Source organism: Sturnus vulgaris, unplaced genomic scaffold (genome assembly GCF_052056855.1).
Source record: "Sturnus vulgaris isolate bStuVul1 unplaced genomic scaffold, bStuVul1.hap1 Scaffold_195, whole genome shotgun sequence".
Lineage (NCBI taxonomy): Eukaryota > Metazoa > Chordata > Aves > Passeriformes > Sturnidae > Sturnus > Sturnus vulgaris.
In genome coordinates, this window is record NW_028276170.1 from 3,617,978 (window position 1) to 3,635,210 (window position 17,233).

Below are 17,233 nucleotides of genomic sequence, written 5' to 3' on the forward strand. Positions count from 1 at the left end.
CTTGTACGCTCTGTCCCTTTCCTATTGCACGGTGACCACGGTGCACTGTGTCACAAAGAGCCCTAGGACACACCTCCACGTGCCCTGGGGACACCCCCCCCCCCCCCACCAAAGTGGCCCAGCTTGCAAGGAAGACGTTCCCCCAAGGTTCGAGGACAGCCCAACAGGAATTTTAGGAATGGCTCAAACAACAAGCAGATGCTCCTCTGCTCTGCCTGCTCAGGGCAGCAGAAGGAGCCCCCACGGTTGCCGATGCAGCTGCAGCAGGAAGGGCATCGGGGCCTTCCACAGCAGCTTGCCAGGGACTCTTTGGGACAAGACCCGGTGCTGGGTGGCCGTCACACACACAGGAGTGTGACACAGACACGGGACGTATGGCCCAGGGCACGAATGCTGCTCTGAGCCCTGGGAGCAGTGAAATCAGCAGGTGTGGCAGAGTCCCTGCCAAAGGAGACCTGCCGCCCCCAAGGCCTGCCAATGCTGGTGCCTGCTCCTGCCACAGAGACCTGTGTCCCCTGGGGACTTCTCTGCCAGAGGACAGCCAAAGCCCACGTGCATTGGTGTGTGTGCTCTTTCTGCAGGCGGCTGTTGGCAGGAGCACCTGGTGGCAACACTTGGTCTCTGTCAGAAGCTGTTACTCCTTCCTGGAATGATTTTTGCTTGGAAGTGATTATGTGCAGTGTCCACGCATCTCCCCAGCCCATCACTGCCTCACACACGAGGTGACCACCAAGCCACTCTCCGGCCATCTGACCCGCAGCTGAGCCCTTCCCAGAGTGCCCGCACCCGCAGGGAGCGCAGGGCTGGATTTGGCCGCCAGAGAGTTGGTGACCCTCGTGAGATCCTCGGTGCATTTAGTTCCTACAGGAGTGTGGGCACCGCTGGGAAATGATCTGCATGCCTTGTTAATTGGATGTTCTTCCACCGCTAGCCTGGGGCAGGATCTCTCCCGGTCCTCCTCTCAACTCCCGGGCCTCTCCTCAGCCAATGAGAGAAGGCACCAAAATAATTGAGCCAATCAGAGCGCGCGGCGCTGATGACTCCTCAGGCAGTCCCAGAGCGCCCAGAGCTCCTCACCTGGACTCCACCCGCGCCCCGCCCCCAGCGCCCCCCGCCAGGAGAATTTTGGGAGGGGGGTATCGCGTTTTATCTTCTTTTTTGTTCTTCCAGAGTCCGCATTAAATGCTCGAGTGACTGAATTTCGTGTTCGGACTCAGATATTTATTAATTCTTATCTATATTACAGTGAGTTCTGCAGCACTTCTAGCTAACAGGCTAAAAATGGACACGTATCTCTCTCTACAAGGCCTTTTAAGGGCCAATCTTTCCAATTAAGAACAGACAGCTAAATTCTTTTTACTTTTAACCCACCAACCAATCACCTGTGATCTGCAATGTGGAATTTTTTATCCAATTACAATTATCACCTAGACCCGTGAAGAAGGTGAAAAAGAAAGAAAACTCCACCCTAAATCATCCATCTTGTTTTATATGTATTGATATATTCTAAAACCACAAATATTAAATTTTCCACCATGGGACATTACACACTTCTATTCAAACTACACACCAGTGATCCCAGTTCTATCACACAATTCTGGAAAGCTTCTTCACGGCCTCTAGTAAAAAGCAGTGTTTTCCTGGAAGTCAGTGCCTGTCAGCAGAGAAAGCCCAAACCCCTCAGTTTCCAGGGTTTCAACAGGGGGGAGGTGTCAGACCCTGCCAGGCGCTGGCCATGGGGCGTGTGGGGCAGCTGGGGCCCTACTGGTGCCACTGGGAGCCCCCCGGGCTGGGGGCGCGGAGCTGTCGGGTGAGCGGGAGGGGCGGGAAGGGAAGTGGTGGGAACGGTGGGGAGAGAAAGGGAAATGGGGAGGTGGGACCCCCAAACAGATGTTGGGGAGGGCTGGTGATTGGAGAATGTTGGGAAATGGGGAGGAAAATACAGAGAAGGGTGGAAAAGAGGAACTGGGACTGCGGGAAGAAGGGTCCCATGACGGCTGTGGGGCACTGGGGGTGCAAGGTCGGGGTTGCCCCGGAGCTCTTGACGACTGTGGGCTGCTGGGGGGCTGCTGGGGGGACACCCCCGGACCTGTGTCGTGCACACACAGCGCTGTTCCAGGAGATGGTTTAGTCCGAGTGTCACTTCATTCACGGCACCGACCGGCTGAGGTTCGTGGAGAGGAACATCTCCAAGCGGGAGCAGTTCCTGCACTTGGGCAGCGATGTGGGGCTGCACGTGGGGACACCTCCTTTGGGGACAAGGCTGCCAGGCACTGGAACAGCGACCCGCAATGGATGGAGTACAGACGGGCTGCGGTGGACAGGCACTGCCGGCACAACTACGAGTTGTCCAGCCCGTTCCTCGTGGAGCGCAGAGGTGAGCGTGGGGCAGAGCGTGTCCCCGCCTCGGGCCCTGCCCTGGGAATGACCCTGGAGCCCCTCAAAACCTGCCTGGGAATCACCCGAGACACGTCAGCCCTTTTGTGCCCATCCCCGGGGCCTCCTGCACCAGCACGGGAACAACAGAGCCAGCCTGGGCACAGCGAGGGAATTTATTACCAACCAAATCACAGCAGCACAAAGAGAAGGGAAAGAAATCTCTCCAGCCACTTCCACCACCAAACGGGGATAACCAGGACCACGATTCACCAGGGCTCTGCCCAACGGGGGTCACTGGGGATCATCCAACACAAATCTTCCCATGGGGGATGGAGCTGGAACAGAGCACGAAGCTCTTCCCACACTCGGGGCACTCACAGGGCTTCCCTTAGTGGTGACACCGTTGGTGTCGGGTCAAGTGAGAGCTCTGTGAGAAGCTCTTCCCACACTCAGGACACTCGTAGGGCCTCTCCCCAGTGTGGATGCGCCTGTGCCTGATGAGGGTGGAGTTGAGATTGAATCCCTTCCCGCAGTCGGGGCAGCGGAAGGGCCTCTCCTCTGTGTGAATCCGCTCATGTTTGAGGCGATTGGAGCTGGTGTGAAACCTCTTCCCACACTTGGGACACTCGTAGGGCCTCTCCCCAGTGTGGATGCGCTGGTGGTATTTCAGGGCAGAGCTCCATCCAAAGCTCTTCCCACATTCCAAGCAGGTGTAGGGCCGTTCCTCTGTGTGGATCACCTGGTGCTTCATCAGATAAGAAATAGTGCTGAAACTCTTCCCGCATTTCCCACACTCGTAGGGCTTTTCCCCAGTGTGGATCCTCTGGTGCCGGATCAGCTCAGACCTCCAGCTGAAACCCTTCCCACATTCTGAGCACTTTTGGGGCTTCTCCCCTCCATGAGGCTTCTCCACCAGCTCTGAGCTCTGCCTCGATCTCCGGCCGCCTTCCCGGCTCAGGGAGGGTCTTTCCTCCTTGCAGCTCCCTGGGCTGGGTTTGCAGCCCCTCCTTGTGAGAGATCTCCGAGGCTTTTCTTCCTCCTCCATCCACCCACGCCTTTGGAATGACAAATCCTGGTTTGGGGGAAAACACAAGAGAGCACCTTGGGGTGGGGGTTCCTCCTTCCAAAGTTCATCTCAGGAAGTCATTGGTCATCTTGTGTCTATAAGAACCTCCAAAACACAATGATTCAGCAAAAAAACTATCCAAACATCAAGACACAGATCAAAACCTCCCCAAAAAGCAAGTTTCAGCCCAAATCTCCTCTAAAATATAAAGATTCAGCCCCTGCAAAAACAAAAGCACCAACATTTAGCCCTATAGAACTCACAAACACCAAGTTTCACCCCTGTGAAAATCATGGATCATCATCTTCAGTCACTTGCTGCAGGTGGGGGGAGCAACGCTCCTGGGGCTGGGGCAGAGGCAGCAGATACAGGGAGGAGTGGAACATTGTGCCGCTTCCCATTTCTGCTCCTCCTCTGGTGTCCCTACTCTTCCTCACACTCCTCTTCCTCCCATTAGTCCTCTTTCTCCTGCACAATCCCACCTGCTCCTCCCACGTGCAGCATTTGACCAATTTGTTCAACCCTGCTTCTCCTTCCCTTCTTCTGCTGCCCCCAGGCCCAGCACCCACTGCCGGCTCCCTCTTCCCCCCAAACCCACAGCATCCCAGCGCAGGGGCAGCGATGGAGCTGGGGCAGCTCGGGCTGGGGCAGCGCTGGGCTCTCGGCCGCTCCCGCCCGCACTCGCTCCCCACTGCAGCCGCTGCCGCCACCACAGCGCGGGGGGGCCCGGCCTTGGCGCTCCCCCCCTCCCACCTCCCCAAATTCCCCTCCAGGGGGGCGCTGGGGCCAGGAGACAGACGAGTGACAGATCAGGGGGGCTGGGAACAGTCGGCAGCCAGAGAGCACTGAAAATCTCAGCAGTGACTACAGTGGGATCTTCGGGGACTAAACATGGCAGGGCACCCATGGAGGGTAGAAAGTGAAAGCCAGGAAGGGCTCCTGACCAAAGGTTTGATGATCCCAAAATATCTCTCAAGGGGCCCTTGGGAGCATGTTGAGAGAGTTTGCACATTCTCCCAGAGGTCATCAAGGTCAGGGACACCCAGGGAGGCATTAAGAGAAGTCCAGAAGGGATTTAGACAACAGGGGATGAATGCTATTGGTGTGCTAGAAAGGGACTGGGTGAAGGGCAGTGTGCAGGAATATGGTTCCGGCAAGAAGAAGGAAAGTTGCCAGCTGACTCACATCTTTTCTATCCCCGGTTGCCAGGACAGGCACACAAGGAGGTCAGGATTGCAGGGGGTTTCTCTGTGCTGGGCAGCGGCAGGAGCGGGCGCAGAGGGGCGGCACCGGGAGCACGGGCTGGGGGCCTGTGGGGAGCTGCGGGGCCGGGCCGGGGCTGTGGGGCAGCCGGGGCTCAGCGCCGGGCGCTGCCTGAGCCCAGCACCCCCCGGCAATTGCAGGCCCGGCAGTGGCCCCCGGCCCCCAGGAGGCTGCGGGACGCCCCGGCCGCTGCCCGGCCCCGTGGAGCTGCCGGCCCTGCCCGCCGGGGGGGCCGCGTTTGGACACTGCGGCAGGACAGGCACCGGCTCTGGGATACGGGCTGGCCACGGCAGCCACAGCACAAGGAGCAGCAGGACAAAGGAACAGCTGGGAAATGGGGATTGGACGTGCAAGCATCCAGATTCGCTTTTAAGCATTTTCCTTGGGTCACTGCAGAAAGGAATGATTTAGCAGAAAGCTCAGCAGCTGTCAGAGGATGAGCACCCCCAGGCACTGAGGGGGCTGCAGGAGGGGCAGAAGAAGCCCCTGGAGCACTTGGTCACAAAGGCACAGCAGGGGAATGCAAGAAGGGAGGAGGAAAAGGCCAAGGGGAAGGCAAAGGCCATGGCAGAGTTTCTACAGCCCCTGAGGGATGAACCCCAGGGCCCAAGGGGGCCCCAGCACCCAGGGGCTCTCACATCCTTACACCATCTTCAACCAGGTGCCCTCCTCACACTGACACCATTCAGTCCTTGATGGCAAAGATGCTTTCTGGGGATGCCCACTTACACAGGGTGGTAAACTGGATTTTGCCTTTGATTGGGAACAAGAGGTAGAAGGGAAAATGGAAAAGACATGGACGGTCCTTCTGCAGGGATGCACGGAAGCACCAGCCTTATTGGGGCAAGCCTTGCAGAAAATATCACAAGATTTTTCCCAACCCCCAGGGATTGGATTAATGCAGAATGTGGATGACTTTCCCCAGTCAGGAGGACAAGAAGTGGCAGAAGAAGCCTCTGTGAAATGGCTGAATGCTCAGGCTAAAAAACATCTTTGAGTATTTGAAAAAACAGCGCAAATGGTGGAGAAAAAAGTAAAAGATTTGGGACATATTTTGACTCAAGGTTTGTGGTGTATTGACCCAGGGAGGGACCAGGGAATCTCAGAAGCAATATTACCCAGCACTAAAAAGCAGCTGGGACAATTCTGAGGATTAACAGGGATTTGCAGAACCTGCACTGAGGATTCTCTGTTCCAGCCCGAATATTGTACGACTTTTTAACCACAGACAGCCCTAGTATTATGGTATGGACATAAGAAAAATAACAAAACTTGAGAAAATGAAAAAACAAAGTGATTGACGCCCCTGCCATGGCTCTACCAGAGTCAGAAAAGAAATTGGAATGTGATGTGGATGTTAAACAGGGCCATGCCAAAGGAATTTGGAATTCCCGGCTGCAGGAGCAGCATGGGAGGGCACCACTGACCCTGCACTGAAGGCAACGCAGCAGCAGCCAGGGCTCCACATCGGGCCAAGCCCCTGGGCCTGCCCACAGATCCTCTGCTGAAATCCTCTGCCTGGGCACCCTCCTTTGGCATCTCCACACACTGGGGCCAATCCTTGCTGCCACTGCTGGAGCTTCGCTGCTTTCTGTGCCTGCACTGCCACAGCTGCTGGGGAAGACAACGGCACAATTCCACTCTGCCCCTCAGTTACACTCACACACTGGGCTGCCGGGGATTCCATGGTCGGAAAATATAGCAAGTTAAAATTATTAAAACATCTCTTTTCTCTACTCAGGCTTCATGTGCCTTTGCATTGGGGAAACAAATTTTAAAGAGATTTCTAAGGAATATTCCTGCACTCAACAGAGATGAGTTTAACATCTCAATAGACTGGGAATAGCCCAAAAGATACTCACAAAGATAACGACCATTAAGGCCATCAGCAAACATAAAGGAACACCCACCCCAGACACTGCCCCTGGCATAGTTGGAGATGCCTGGTCTGCAAAAGGCTGAGAAGGAAATCCAGGAGTGCGGACTTAATTAATATAGAGGGGAAGAAATCCGGGGCGATAGGAAATTGAATACTTAAAATTGTACAACTTGGAAGCAATGAACACAAAACCAATGGATTTCTATAGGTTTTTTGACTGTAAAAAGTTAAGGGAAAATCGAGTAAAACTCACATATCATGGAATGATTTTCTCTGCACACCCGGGCTATGTATGGCTGAAATTATTTCTGTTGCACATCCTGGCCGGAATCAAGTAATGCCTTGATTCTCTAACAGTAGAAATGGTGTTGAAGAGTTTTGGGTCCTCCCGCAGTTTTGGTGACAAGATTACACCATTAGAATGTTTTTTCTTAATAATCCTACTTTTATATTTTCAGTTAAGATTGGGCCAAGGGTGTGAGAACCACATTTTAGTGTTAGGGGAATAAGCAGAAAAAATCTTTATTCCTTTGGGGATTTTTTGTGTATGTTTATGAGTGGCTGTTAGTGATGGCAAAATTTTGGTATGGAATTTGTAATGTTCACTGTTCACATTTAGACTGCATTTGGCAAAACCAGAAGCCCTGTAATATTTAATAGAATATTGTTTTAAAAAGAGACCAAAGAAGAAAAGCAGCGGGAGGGGGGAGGGGAGAGAGGAAGGAGAGAATATGTGAGTCACCTGATGGGCTGTGATGAAAAGAAGATTCATTCCAGGCAGAGCCAGGAGAGGAACTTTAGAAATGCAAACGAACTCTGCTGAGACAAAGCGCAGACAATTTACCAAACTCTTCATGCCTGGGGGAGGAATTTGGCTGATTCCCTCTGCCCCTCACCCCAAGCTCTGCCGGCTAGCACAGATGGAATTTGCACAACTAAAGGCAGAGCCCATAGTGAGGATATCTGACTGCAACAGAAATTGGTTAAGCTGCAAAGGGAAAACAGCAAACGGAGAATGTTGGGAAAACTTTATGAAAAAAAGCGGAGGGGGGAGGGGTAATCATCCCTCTCCACAGAGCACTGAGCTATTTTTGCTAATCCAGAGAAATCATTTGGGATCCAAGTATCTGATGATTTCGTAAGATAAAAGTGGTCAATTGACGCAGCCCTGGATGGAGGGAGCACCCAAAAAAGGGAAAAAGATGAACGGCCACCAGAACAAATCCTACAACACCATGGACCAACCCCTGGGAACCCTAATGAATTTATATCAGGAGACAGAAAATCCATCCATAATTTGAGTGGCATAATTAGCTTAAAAACTGTCCTTGAAATAAAAAGCAGACAGCTCCAGCTCCTGACCTTCCTGCTAAGCAATCCACTGAAATGAGGAACGAGAGATTTCACCTTGGGATTGGATCAGATTATCTATTAACAGAAAGAGGAGGAGTTTGTGGAAAATTAAATGACTCAAACTTCTCTTTGCAAATGTATGATAACTGAAAAGTGGTTAAACAGGTAACAAAGGAAATAAGAAAGTAGCTCATGTACCAGTCCAAAGAGGGAAAGGAAGGGAATGGGACACGTTTCCGTGGTTCCCTGGCAGACCATGGCTTAAACGAATGCTGCTGCTCCTCTGACGTGCTGCAGCAACTCTCAGCTTTTTACCATGCACGACACCTTGCGCCAAAGAGGATGCAGGAAAAGAGACTGAGTCAATGGAAATTAAAAGTTTGAAAAGGCAATTCTTGAGAAAATAAGAAAAGGAGGGATTGAAAGCAGTAAGATTAATATCGTAGTAGGGGGTGCATATTAACGAGGACATGCAGTAGGCGGATCGGGAACCTTCCAAGTACCTCAGCCAGCGGGGAAAGGGACAGGGAGACGCAGCCGGGAAAATGAGGATAAAAAGGAGGCGGCGCTTTAGAGACCGCATGGCAAATGCCGCATGGCCTCTCTCTTTGTTCATCAATAAAGTCACTTTTACAGGACTCCTCTGTCTCCTTTGGGCACACAAACCTCTGGCCACGGGAATTTTCCCGCACAGCCCCGGGCACAGGGCAGACACCTCTGTGCCACCCACAGCAACCGGGACGAGCCAGCGCTGCTCCGGCACCGGCTCCTGCCGAGGCCCCAGCGGGAAGGAGACCGCGGGCAGCCGCTCCCGCAGCGCCCTCAGCCCAGCGCCAACACGGGCCGGCACCGGCACAACCAACCCGCCAGAGCCCCCTGCCGCCCCCGAGGCCCGCAGCGAGCCCCGAGCCCCCGCACAACCGAGCGCGGCTCCCACCTGCGCTGGGGCCGCCTCCGAGCTCCGCCGCCGCCTGTGGCTGAGGAATTCGATGGGATGTGTTGCCTTAACCTTTCTGACCACTCCCAGACCATCTATGCCATTGGCCTGGAAACACAAACAAAGTTCTCCGCAGCTCCCGGCACGCCTTTCCCAGCCTCGCGTGTTCGCTGCCTCCGGCTCAGCGGGAAGCCCTGGAGCCTCACTACCACTACCCCTAATTAGGAGCGTCTGTGCATGGCTTTAATTTCCCCCAAAATGGGAAAACTGCCCCAAACCCCAGGGGATGAGTGGACGGGAGAGATTTCTGGCAGAAAACTCCAAAACCTTAGAGCACGATAATGAGAAGTAAATGGAGACCCTTCAAACCAGCTTTCCACACGCCTCCCTCCTTCCAGCTGCACCTCCTACCCTGTCAGTGCAGGGTGTGAGAAACGGCGCTTGCTCTTTTAAAACTTTCAGCAATTTCTTAAACCTTAGAAAAATACAGAAAAAGACTGAATTAGGAGAAAAATCAGCGCTGGGAGCACAGGACTAAACCCCCACGTGCTCCCCTACAGAATGGATGTTCTGCCTTTTGTGCCCCTGGGCCCTCCCAAAGTCTTGTCGCTGAACTCCTTCTCTGCCATCCATTGCTGGAGACTCCTTTCTTACATCTGCACTGGAGGTCAGGTGTAGGAACAAGCCGGCCCTCCCCAAATGCCCCCAGTACCTGAGCCATGTCGTGACAACAATGCAAGGGGGAGGGGAAAGAGGACTATGGGAGGATATATTACAATAACATCATTATACATCCACAAAACTTATCTTAACATACACACACTGTTCATCCTTTAATTGTGAGAGCCAACCACCACATTGCTCATCTGTAACAACAGCGACTGCACTGGCCCCCCTAGATCAGAGGGGGATGGAGCCAGAGCCAGTCCCCCCGAATCGGTGAGGGCAGAGACTACCCCCTGCCCACCTGGGTATTGCATCAGCCTAATACATATTTACAAAAGGCTATACATATTCAAACACTTAAACAGAGTTTCTCCCCTGTCCTACCTTTTTCAAGCATGTGCAGTTTTCCCAGTCCTCATCATTTGTTACTTTTCAATACATTCAACAGGTGTGAATTCCTTCACTGGTTAAATGTTAACATTACAACAACTCTTCACCAACATTCACAACACAACATTCGCATTAAAAGATCTCTAAACTTTAGGAAAACTTTTTACAAAAGGCAACCTTATGAAACACATGGTATTCACTCTAACAATTGCTAAAGCCGACAGTGTAATATATTTATCACAGTGGCCTTGAGTTCAGAGCCGGGCTTGGGCTAGGGAGTGTGATTGGGGCTGCCATTGGGCTTAGGACTAAGAACGGTGTTGGCCTTAGGGCAGGAACTGGGGCTGAGTTTGGGAATTCAAGCTAAAGCTGGCATTGGAGTGTGGACTGGCACTCAAAGCTGCACTTAGTGCTTGAGACTGCCATTGGGATCGGGCTTAGAGTTGCTATTGGGGCTGGTTTTGGGCTTAGGGCTAAACGTGGCATTTGGTTTAGGGCTGAGCATTTGGTAGGGGCTGGAATTGGGGCTGGGCTTTGTGGTTAGGGCTTGGGTTTATATTAGAGCTGGAATTGGGGTTAAGGCTAAATGTGCCATTTGCCTAAGGCCTGGCCTTGAGATTGAGATGGCAGGAGCTGGGCCTGGGAACTGCTGCCTTTGGAGTTGCATCTCCTCCCCCCGTGGCCGCTGCTCAGAGCCCAGAAGTGCTCTGAGAACTTGAAGTTGTGGCAGCTGGGTTAGAGCCTACATGGGAGGAGGAGAAGGTTCACCAGAGCCCTTCTCCTGCCGTGCCAGCTCCAGGGCAAGGAGTGCAATGGAAGCCAGCCAATGTCCAAACCCCATCTGCTCTGCCAGTTCCTGTGGGAATGAGCTGCTGCAGAGGGGAAGATTTGGGTGGGAATGTGGTTCTCTAAGAAGGCCATAACTAAATGCTTGCATGGGGATTTTGGCTTCTGGAGCAGTGGGGTAGGGCTGTTGTTGGTTCCTACCCCTCCATGCCATGATGATGTAAGGGGTGAGGGATGCCATGTGTGCTGTGCACTGGCAGTGATCCTCAAGAAATCCTTCTAATCCTCTCCTTCGAGCTCGTCAAGTTCCTGGAAATGACAGGACAGAAAAAAAAATTTAAAAATGCTCAGTTTTGTGCCCTCCTGCCCTTGTGGGGTGAGGGGCAGGAGGCAGAGGTCCAGCTTGGTCTCTCTTTGACCTTTCCTTTGAGACAACACTGTCTGCTCCCACCACAAAGGCACAGAGGGTGCTCTTTGCCCCCACCAGTGGGAAGTGGCTCTGCTGACCCCACTAAGAGTGCTGGAAGATGAGTCTGTGAACTAAACAGTTGAATATTGCCTAGAGGGGGGTAGCAGGCAGTAGATGTGCCACCATTCTCTTTCCAGGACCCCACTGGGAGTACTTGAACTATCGACGATGAGAGAGAGATGGGGACACTGAATGGTGATCAAAATCCAATTTTTACTGAGCACTACATGTGCTTATATACCATTTACAGGAAGGCTGGTAATATTTTACTGCAATCACATAGACAAACCTTACATAGACAAACTCTCACACAGACAAACTTTATATTTGGACTTAGTAAAATCTTATTTCCCATAACCCAGACTTGATCCAGTCCTCTTGCAGTCAGATCTCTGTTTGCTCTTGCCAGGCATCCTCGTTGTCAGGCTGCATTTGCTGATTAAATCTGCAGTACTATCAGTCTCATTTGCATTACCCATATCCACATTTCCCCCGTTTCTTTTAACTAAAAATACACTCTTAAGCGATTTGTCGATTAAATCCTTAACACACTGTAAAATACAAGGAATAACTACTACAATGCACAATATGATGCCTAATACATACAAACCTATTTGAACTAAATTCCTGATCCAGCCAGTGAGTCCCCAGTGCCCTAAGAGCCAGTTCAGCCAGTCGTGCCCATGATCTACCCGAAGTTTATTCACACCTTCTTTCAGGGCTTGAATGCTGGCATAGATGGTCTGGGAGTGGTCAGAAAGGTTAAGGCAACACATCCCATCGAATTCCTCAGCCACAGGCGGCGGCGGAGCTCGGAGGCGGCCCCAGCGCAGGTGGGAGCCGCGCTCGGTTGTGCGGGGGCTCGGGGCTCGCTGCGGGCCTCGGGGGCGGCAGGGGGCTCTGGCGGGTTGGTTGTGCCGGTGCCGGCCCGTGTTGGCGCTGGGCTGAGGGCGCTGCGGGAGCGGCTGCCCGCGGTCTCCTTCCCGCTGGGGCCTCGGCAGGAGCCGGTGCCGGAGCAGCGCTGGCTCGTCCCGGTTGCTGTGGGTGGCACAGAGGTGTCTGCCCTGTGCCCGGGGCTGTGCGGGAAAATTCCCGTGGCCAGAGGTTTGTGTGCCCGCAGGAGACAGAGGAGTCCTGTAAAAGTGACTTTATTGATGATCAAAGAGAGAGGCCATGCGGCATTTGCCATGCGGTCTCTAAAGCGCCGCCTCCTTTTTATCCTCATTTTCCCGTCTGCATCTCCCTCTCCCTTTCCCCTCTGGCTGAGATACTTGGAAGGTTCAGAATTTCCGATCCGCCTACTGCATGTCCCTCTTAATATGCACTCCTCCTACGATATTAATCTTACTGCTTTCAATCCTTCCTTCTCTCATATTCTCAAGAATTGCCTTTACTAACTTTTAATTTCCATTGACTCAATCTCTTTTCCTGCATCCTCTTTGGCGCAAGGTGTCGTGCATGGTAAAAAGCTGAGAGTTGCTGCAGCACGTCAGAGGAGGAGCAGCATTCGTTTAAGCCATGGTCTGCCAGGGAAACACGAAAATTTCTTCCATTCCCATCCCTTCTCCAGAATACGAGATATTTTCATATTTCCTTTGCTATCTGTTTCACCACTTTTCGGTTATCATCTGTTTGCAAACAGCCGTTTGCGTCATTTAATTTTCCACAATCTCCTCCTTCTTCTGTAAGTAGATAATCTGATCCCATCCCATGGTGAAATGTCTCGTTCCTCATTTCAGCGGCTTGGTCAGCAGGAAGGTCAGGAGCTGGAGCTGTCTCCTTGGTTATTATTTCAAGGATACTTTTAAACCTAATTATGCCACTCAAATTATGGATGGGTTTTCTGTGTCCTGATATGAATTCGTTAGGGATCCCAGGGGCTGGTCCATGGTGTTGTAGGATTTGTTCTGGTGGCCGTTCATCTTTTTCCCTTTTTTGGGTGCTCCCTCCTGCCACGGCTGCATCAATTGAACACTTTTATCTTATGAAATGATAAAATGTTTGGATTCTCAAGTGATTTCTCTGGACTAGCAAAAACACCTCATTGCTCTGGGGAGAGGGATGATCCCCCCACACACACTTTTTTTCATGAAATTTGCTCAATATTCTCCGTTTGCTGTTTCCCTTTGCAGCTTAACCAGTTTCTGTTGCAGTCAGATATCCTCACTATGGGCTCTGCCTTTAGTTGTGCAAATTCCATCTGTGCAAGCAGGCAGAGCTTGGGGTGAGGGGCAGATGGACTCAGGGAAATTCCTCCCCCTGGCAAGAAGGCCCTTGGGCATTGTCCACACTTTTCCAGAGCACTGTTAATTTTCATTTCTAAAACTCCTCTCCTGGCTGCCTGGAACTAGGATTTTCTTCCAGAGCAGCTATTAGGTGATTCACACGTCCACCCTCACAATCTGCTTTATTTTTCTTTTTTTTTTTTTTAACGATTTTGTATTAACTATTTATGTGTTAAAGCCTTACGATTAATACTCTTCTAAGTTTGCAAAATGCAACTTAAAGGTGAGCATTGAAAAACCCATTCCGAAATTCTGCCATCATTAAGAGTCAGCCACAAATATAGAGAAAAATATTCCAGTGCAAGCAAGTCTTTTCTACATCTTCTCCTAGGAGTAAAAATTGCTTGTCACACCCCTGGTCCAAACCTAACTGATAAAATAAAAGTAGGATTAATATGAAAAAATTTTCTAATTGTGTAATCTTGTCACTGAAACTGCAGGAAAAAGAAAAACTCTTCAATAATGTCTTTAGTGTTAGAGTCAAAGCATTACTTGATTCTGGTCAGGATGTGCAACAGAAATCATTTCATCCACACATAGCCCGGGTGTGCAGAGAAAATCGTTCCATGAGACGTGAATTTTACTAGAATTTTCCTAAACGTTTTACAGTCTGAACCCAATGAAATTCATTGGTTTAGTGTTTATTCCTTCCAGGTTGTGTAGTTCTTAGTATTTGGTTTCCTATTGCACACGGATTTCTCCTCTTCTGATGTTAATTAGATCCACATTCCTGAATTTCCTTCTCAGCCTTTTCCAGACCAGGTGTCTCCATCTGGGCCAGGGGCAGTGTCTGGGTGTTCCTTGATGTTTGCTGATGTTTCATTGATGTTCCTTGATGTTTATTATCTTTGTTGGTATCTTTTGGGCTATTCCCAGTCTGTTGAGATGTTAAACTCATCTCTGTTGAGTGGTCTAACAGTCCATAAAAAATACCTTTTAAAATTTCTTTCCTGAGAGAAAGGCAAACCGAGCCTGACTAGTAAAATGAAATGTAAAAAAATTTAAAGCTTGTATATTTTCCAACAGTGGAATCGCAGGCAGCCCAGTGTGTGAGTGTAATTGAGAGGCAGAGTCCTGGGTGGATGCTGTGAACAGCAAAGTGCCAAGGCAGGCTCTGTGCCAGCCCAGCTTCCTGTGGCAGAGATTTCACAAGAGACAGGATTCTGGCCACAGACTGCTTGAAATATCCATCCCTTATCTCCAGCCCGCACTAGGTGGAGAATTCCCAGGGTAAGGAATTGCAAAGATCAATTCCAAGGGAGATAATTGAATATCTGCCCTGGCTCTGGCCAAAGGTTACAATGGCCGGATGCTTGGCCTTCAGCCAAGGGCACACACTGACTCAGAAAACACTTCCTAAATGCAGCAACATGTTGCATATTCATAGACCTTCATGCATTATTCAGAATCATTCTCCTCCGACCTGTATATCATTCTTTTTCCTTCCCTGGGGTTTTGGTGGCCCATAATCCAGGAATGTGAAGAATTTCCTGATTATCGTTTTTACAATTCTCTGAGTTATTTATATGAACAAAAGCCTTTTAAATCAAAATGTTATAGTAAAAAAAAAATATTTATCACTACTAATTATAAGTTCTGTTAATCGCAGAACTAAAACTATATTCATACAGCAAAGTTTTCCAACATACAACATTATTTTTAATATTTGCAAAAAGCCAATAACATAATATAATACTAACTTAAAACACACATACAATCCAAATTTCATTTCTGAGACTTGAAGAGCCATAGCTAGGGCGCCAGTTGTTTTGTTATTTTTCATTTTCTCAGCTTTTCTTTCTTTTCTCTTGTCCATAGCACAACATTGAAGCTATTGGGGTTTAAAAAGTTATACAATATTCTGGCTAGAACAGGGAATCCTCAATCCAGGTCCTGCAATTTCCAATTAATCCTCAGAATTCTTGCAACTCGTTTTCAGTCCTGGATTATTTCTGAGCTTCTCCAGATCCTCTCTAGGTCAGTACACCACAAAACTTCATTCAAAATACATCCCGATTATTTAACACTTTTCTCCACCATTTCCTCTTTTATTTCAAGTACTCAAAGATGCTTTTTATCCTGAATATTCAGCCATTTCACAGAGGCTTCTTCTGCCACTTCTTGTCCTCCTGACTGGGGAAAGTCATCCACATTCTGCATTAATCCAATCCCTGGGGGTTGGGAAAAATCTTGTGATATTTTCTGCAAGGCTTGCCCCAATAAGGCTGGTGCTTCCGTGCATCCCTGCAGAAGGACCGTCCATGTCTTTTCCATTTTCCCTTCTACCTCTTGTTCCCAATCAAAGGCAAAATCCAGTTTACCACCCTGTGTAAGTGGGCATCCCCAGAAAGCATCTTTGCCATCAAGGACTGAATGGTGTCAGTGTGAGGAGGGCACCTGGTTGAAGATGGTGTAAGGATGTGAGAGCCCCTGGGTGCTGGGGCCCCCTTGGGCCCTGGGGTTCATCCCTCAGGGGCTGTAGAAACTCTGCCATGGCCTTTGCCTTCCCCTTGGCCTTTTCCTCCTCCCTTCTTGCATTCCCCTGCTGTGCCTTTGTGACCAAGTGCTCCAGGGGCTTCTTCTGCCCCTCCTGCAGCCCCCTCAGTGCCTGGGGGTGCTCATCCTCTGACAGCTGCTGAGCATTCTGCTAAATCATTCCTTTCTGCAGTGACCAAAGGAAAATGTTTAAAAGCGAATCTGGATGCTTGCACGTCCAATGCCCATTTCCCAGCTGTTCCTTTGTGCTGCTGCTCCTTGTGCTGTGGCTGCCGTGGCCAGCCCGTATCCCAGAGCCGGTGCCTGTCCTGCCGCAGTGTCCAAACGCGGCCCCCCCGGCGGGCAGGGCCGGCAGCTCCACGGGGCCGGGCAGCGGCCGGGGCGTCCCGCAGCCTCCTGGGGGCCGGGGGCCACTGCCGGGCCTGCAATTGCCGGGGGGTGCTGGGCTCAGGCAGCGCCCGGCGCTGAGCCCCGGCTGCCCCACAGCCCCGGCCCGGCCCCGCAGCTCCCCACAGGCCCCCAGCCCGTGCTCCCGGTGCCGCCCCTCTGCGCCCGCTCCTGCCGCTGCCCAGCACAGAGAAACCCCCTGCAATCCTGACCTCCTTGTGTGCCTGTCTTGGCAACCGGGGATACAAAGGATCTGCAGCAGCTGGCAACTCTTGAGGATGAGAGCCTGCTGAAAAACATCCCCATCCTCAGTATTTTTCTCTTCCTCCTCTTTCCCTTCACCCTTTTTCTTCCCACATAGATTGCTCCTGCTGCTTCCTTGCTGAACCATATTCCTGCACACCCCCCTTCACCCAATCCCTTCCCAGCACACCAACACAATCCATTCCCTGTTGTCTAAATCCCTTCTGGACTTCCCTTATTGCCCTTCTGGGTGTCCCTGTCCTTGATTACCTCTGGTAGAATGTGCAAACTCCCTCCAGATGCTCCCAAGGGACCCTTCAGAGATATTTTGGGATCATCATCCCTTTGGCCAGGAGCCCTTCCTGGCTTTCCCTTTCTACCCTCCATGGGTGCCCTGCCATGTTCAGTCCCCGAAGATGCCACTGTAGTCCCTGCTGAGATTTTCAGTGCTCTCTGGCTGCCGACTCTTCCCCCTGATCTGTCACTCGTCTGTCTCCTGGCCCCAGCGCCCCCCTGGAGGGGAATTTGGGGAGGTGGGAGGGGGGGAGCGCCAAGGCCGGGCCCCCCCGCGCTGTGGTGGCGGCAGCGGCTGCAGTGGGGAGCGAGTGCGGGCGGGAGCGGCCGAGAGCCCAGC

At 51.3% G+C, this 17,233-nt stretch overlaps 1 protein-coding gene across 1 annotated transcript in view; it reads right to left on the reverse strand.

The window, feature by feature from the left end:
• LOC148218014 (uncharacterized) overlaps nucleotides 1-17,233 on the reverse strand; it is a 199,749-nt gene that overhangs the window by 52,830 nt on the left and 129,686 nt on the right. Inside the window, 1 exon segment of the mRNA XM_088158029.1 lies at nucleotides 2,781-3,224. Within this exon segment, the coding sequence (XP_088014155.1) occupies nucleotides 2,781-3,224 (444 nt within the window).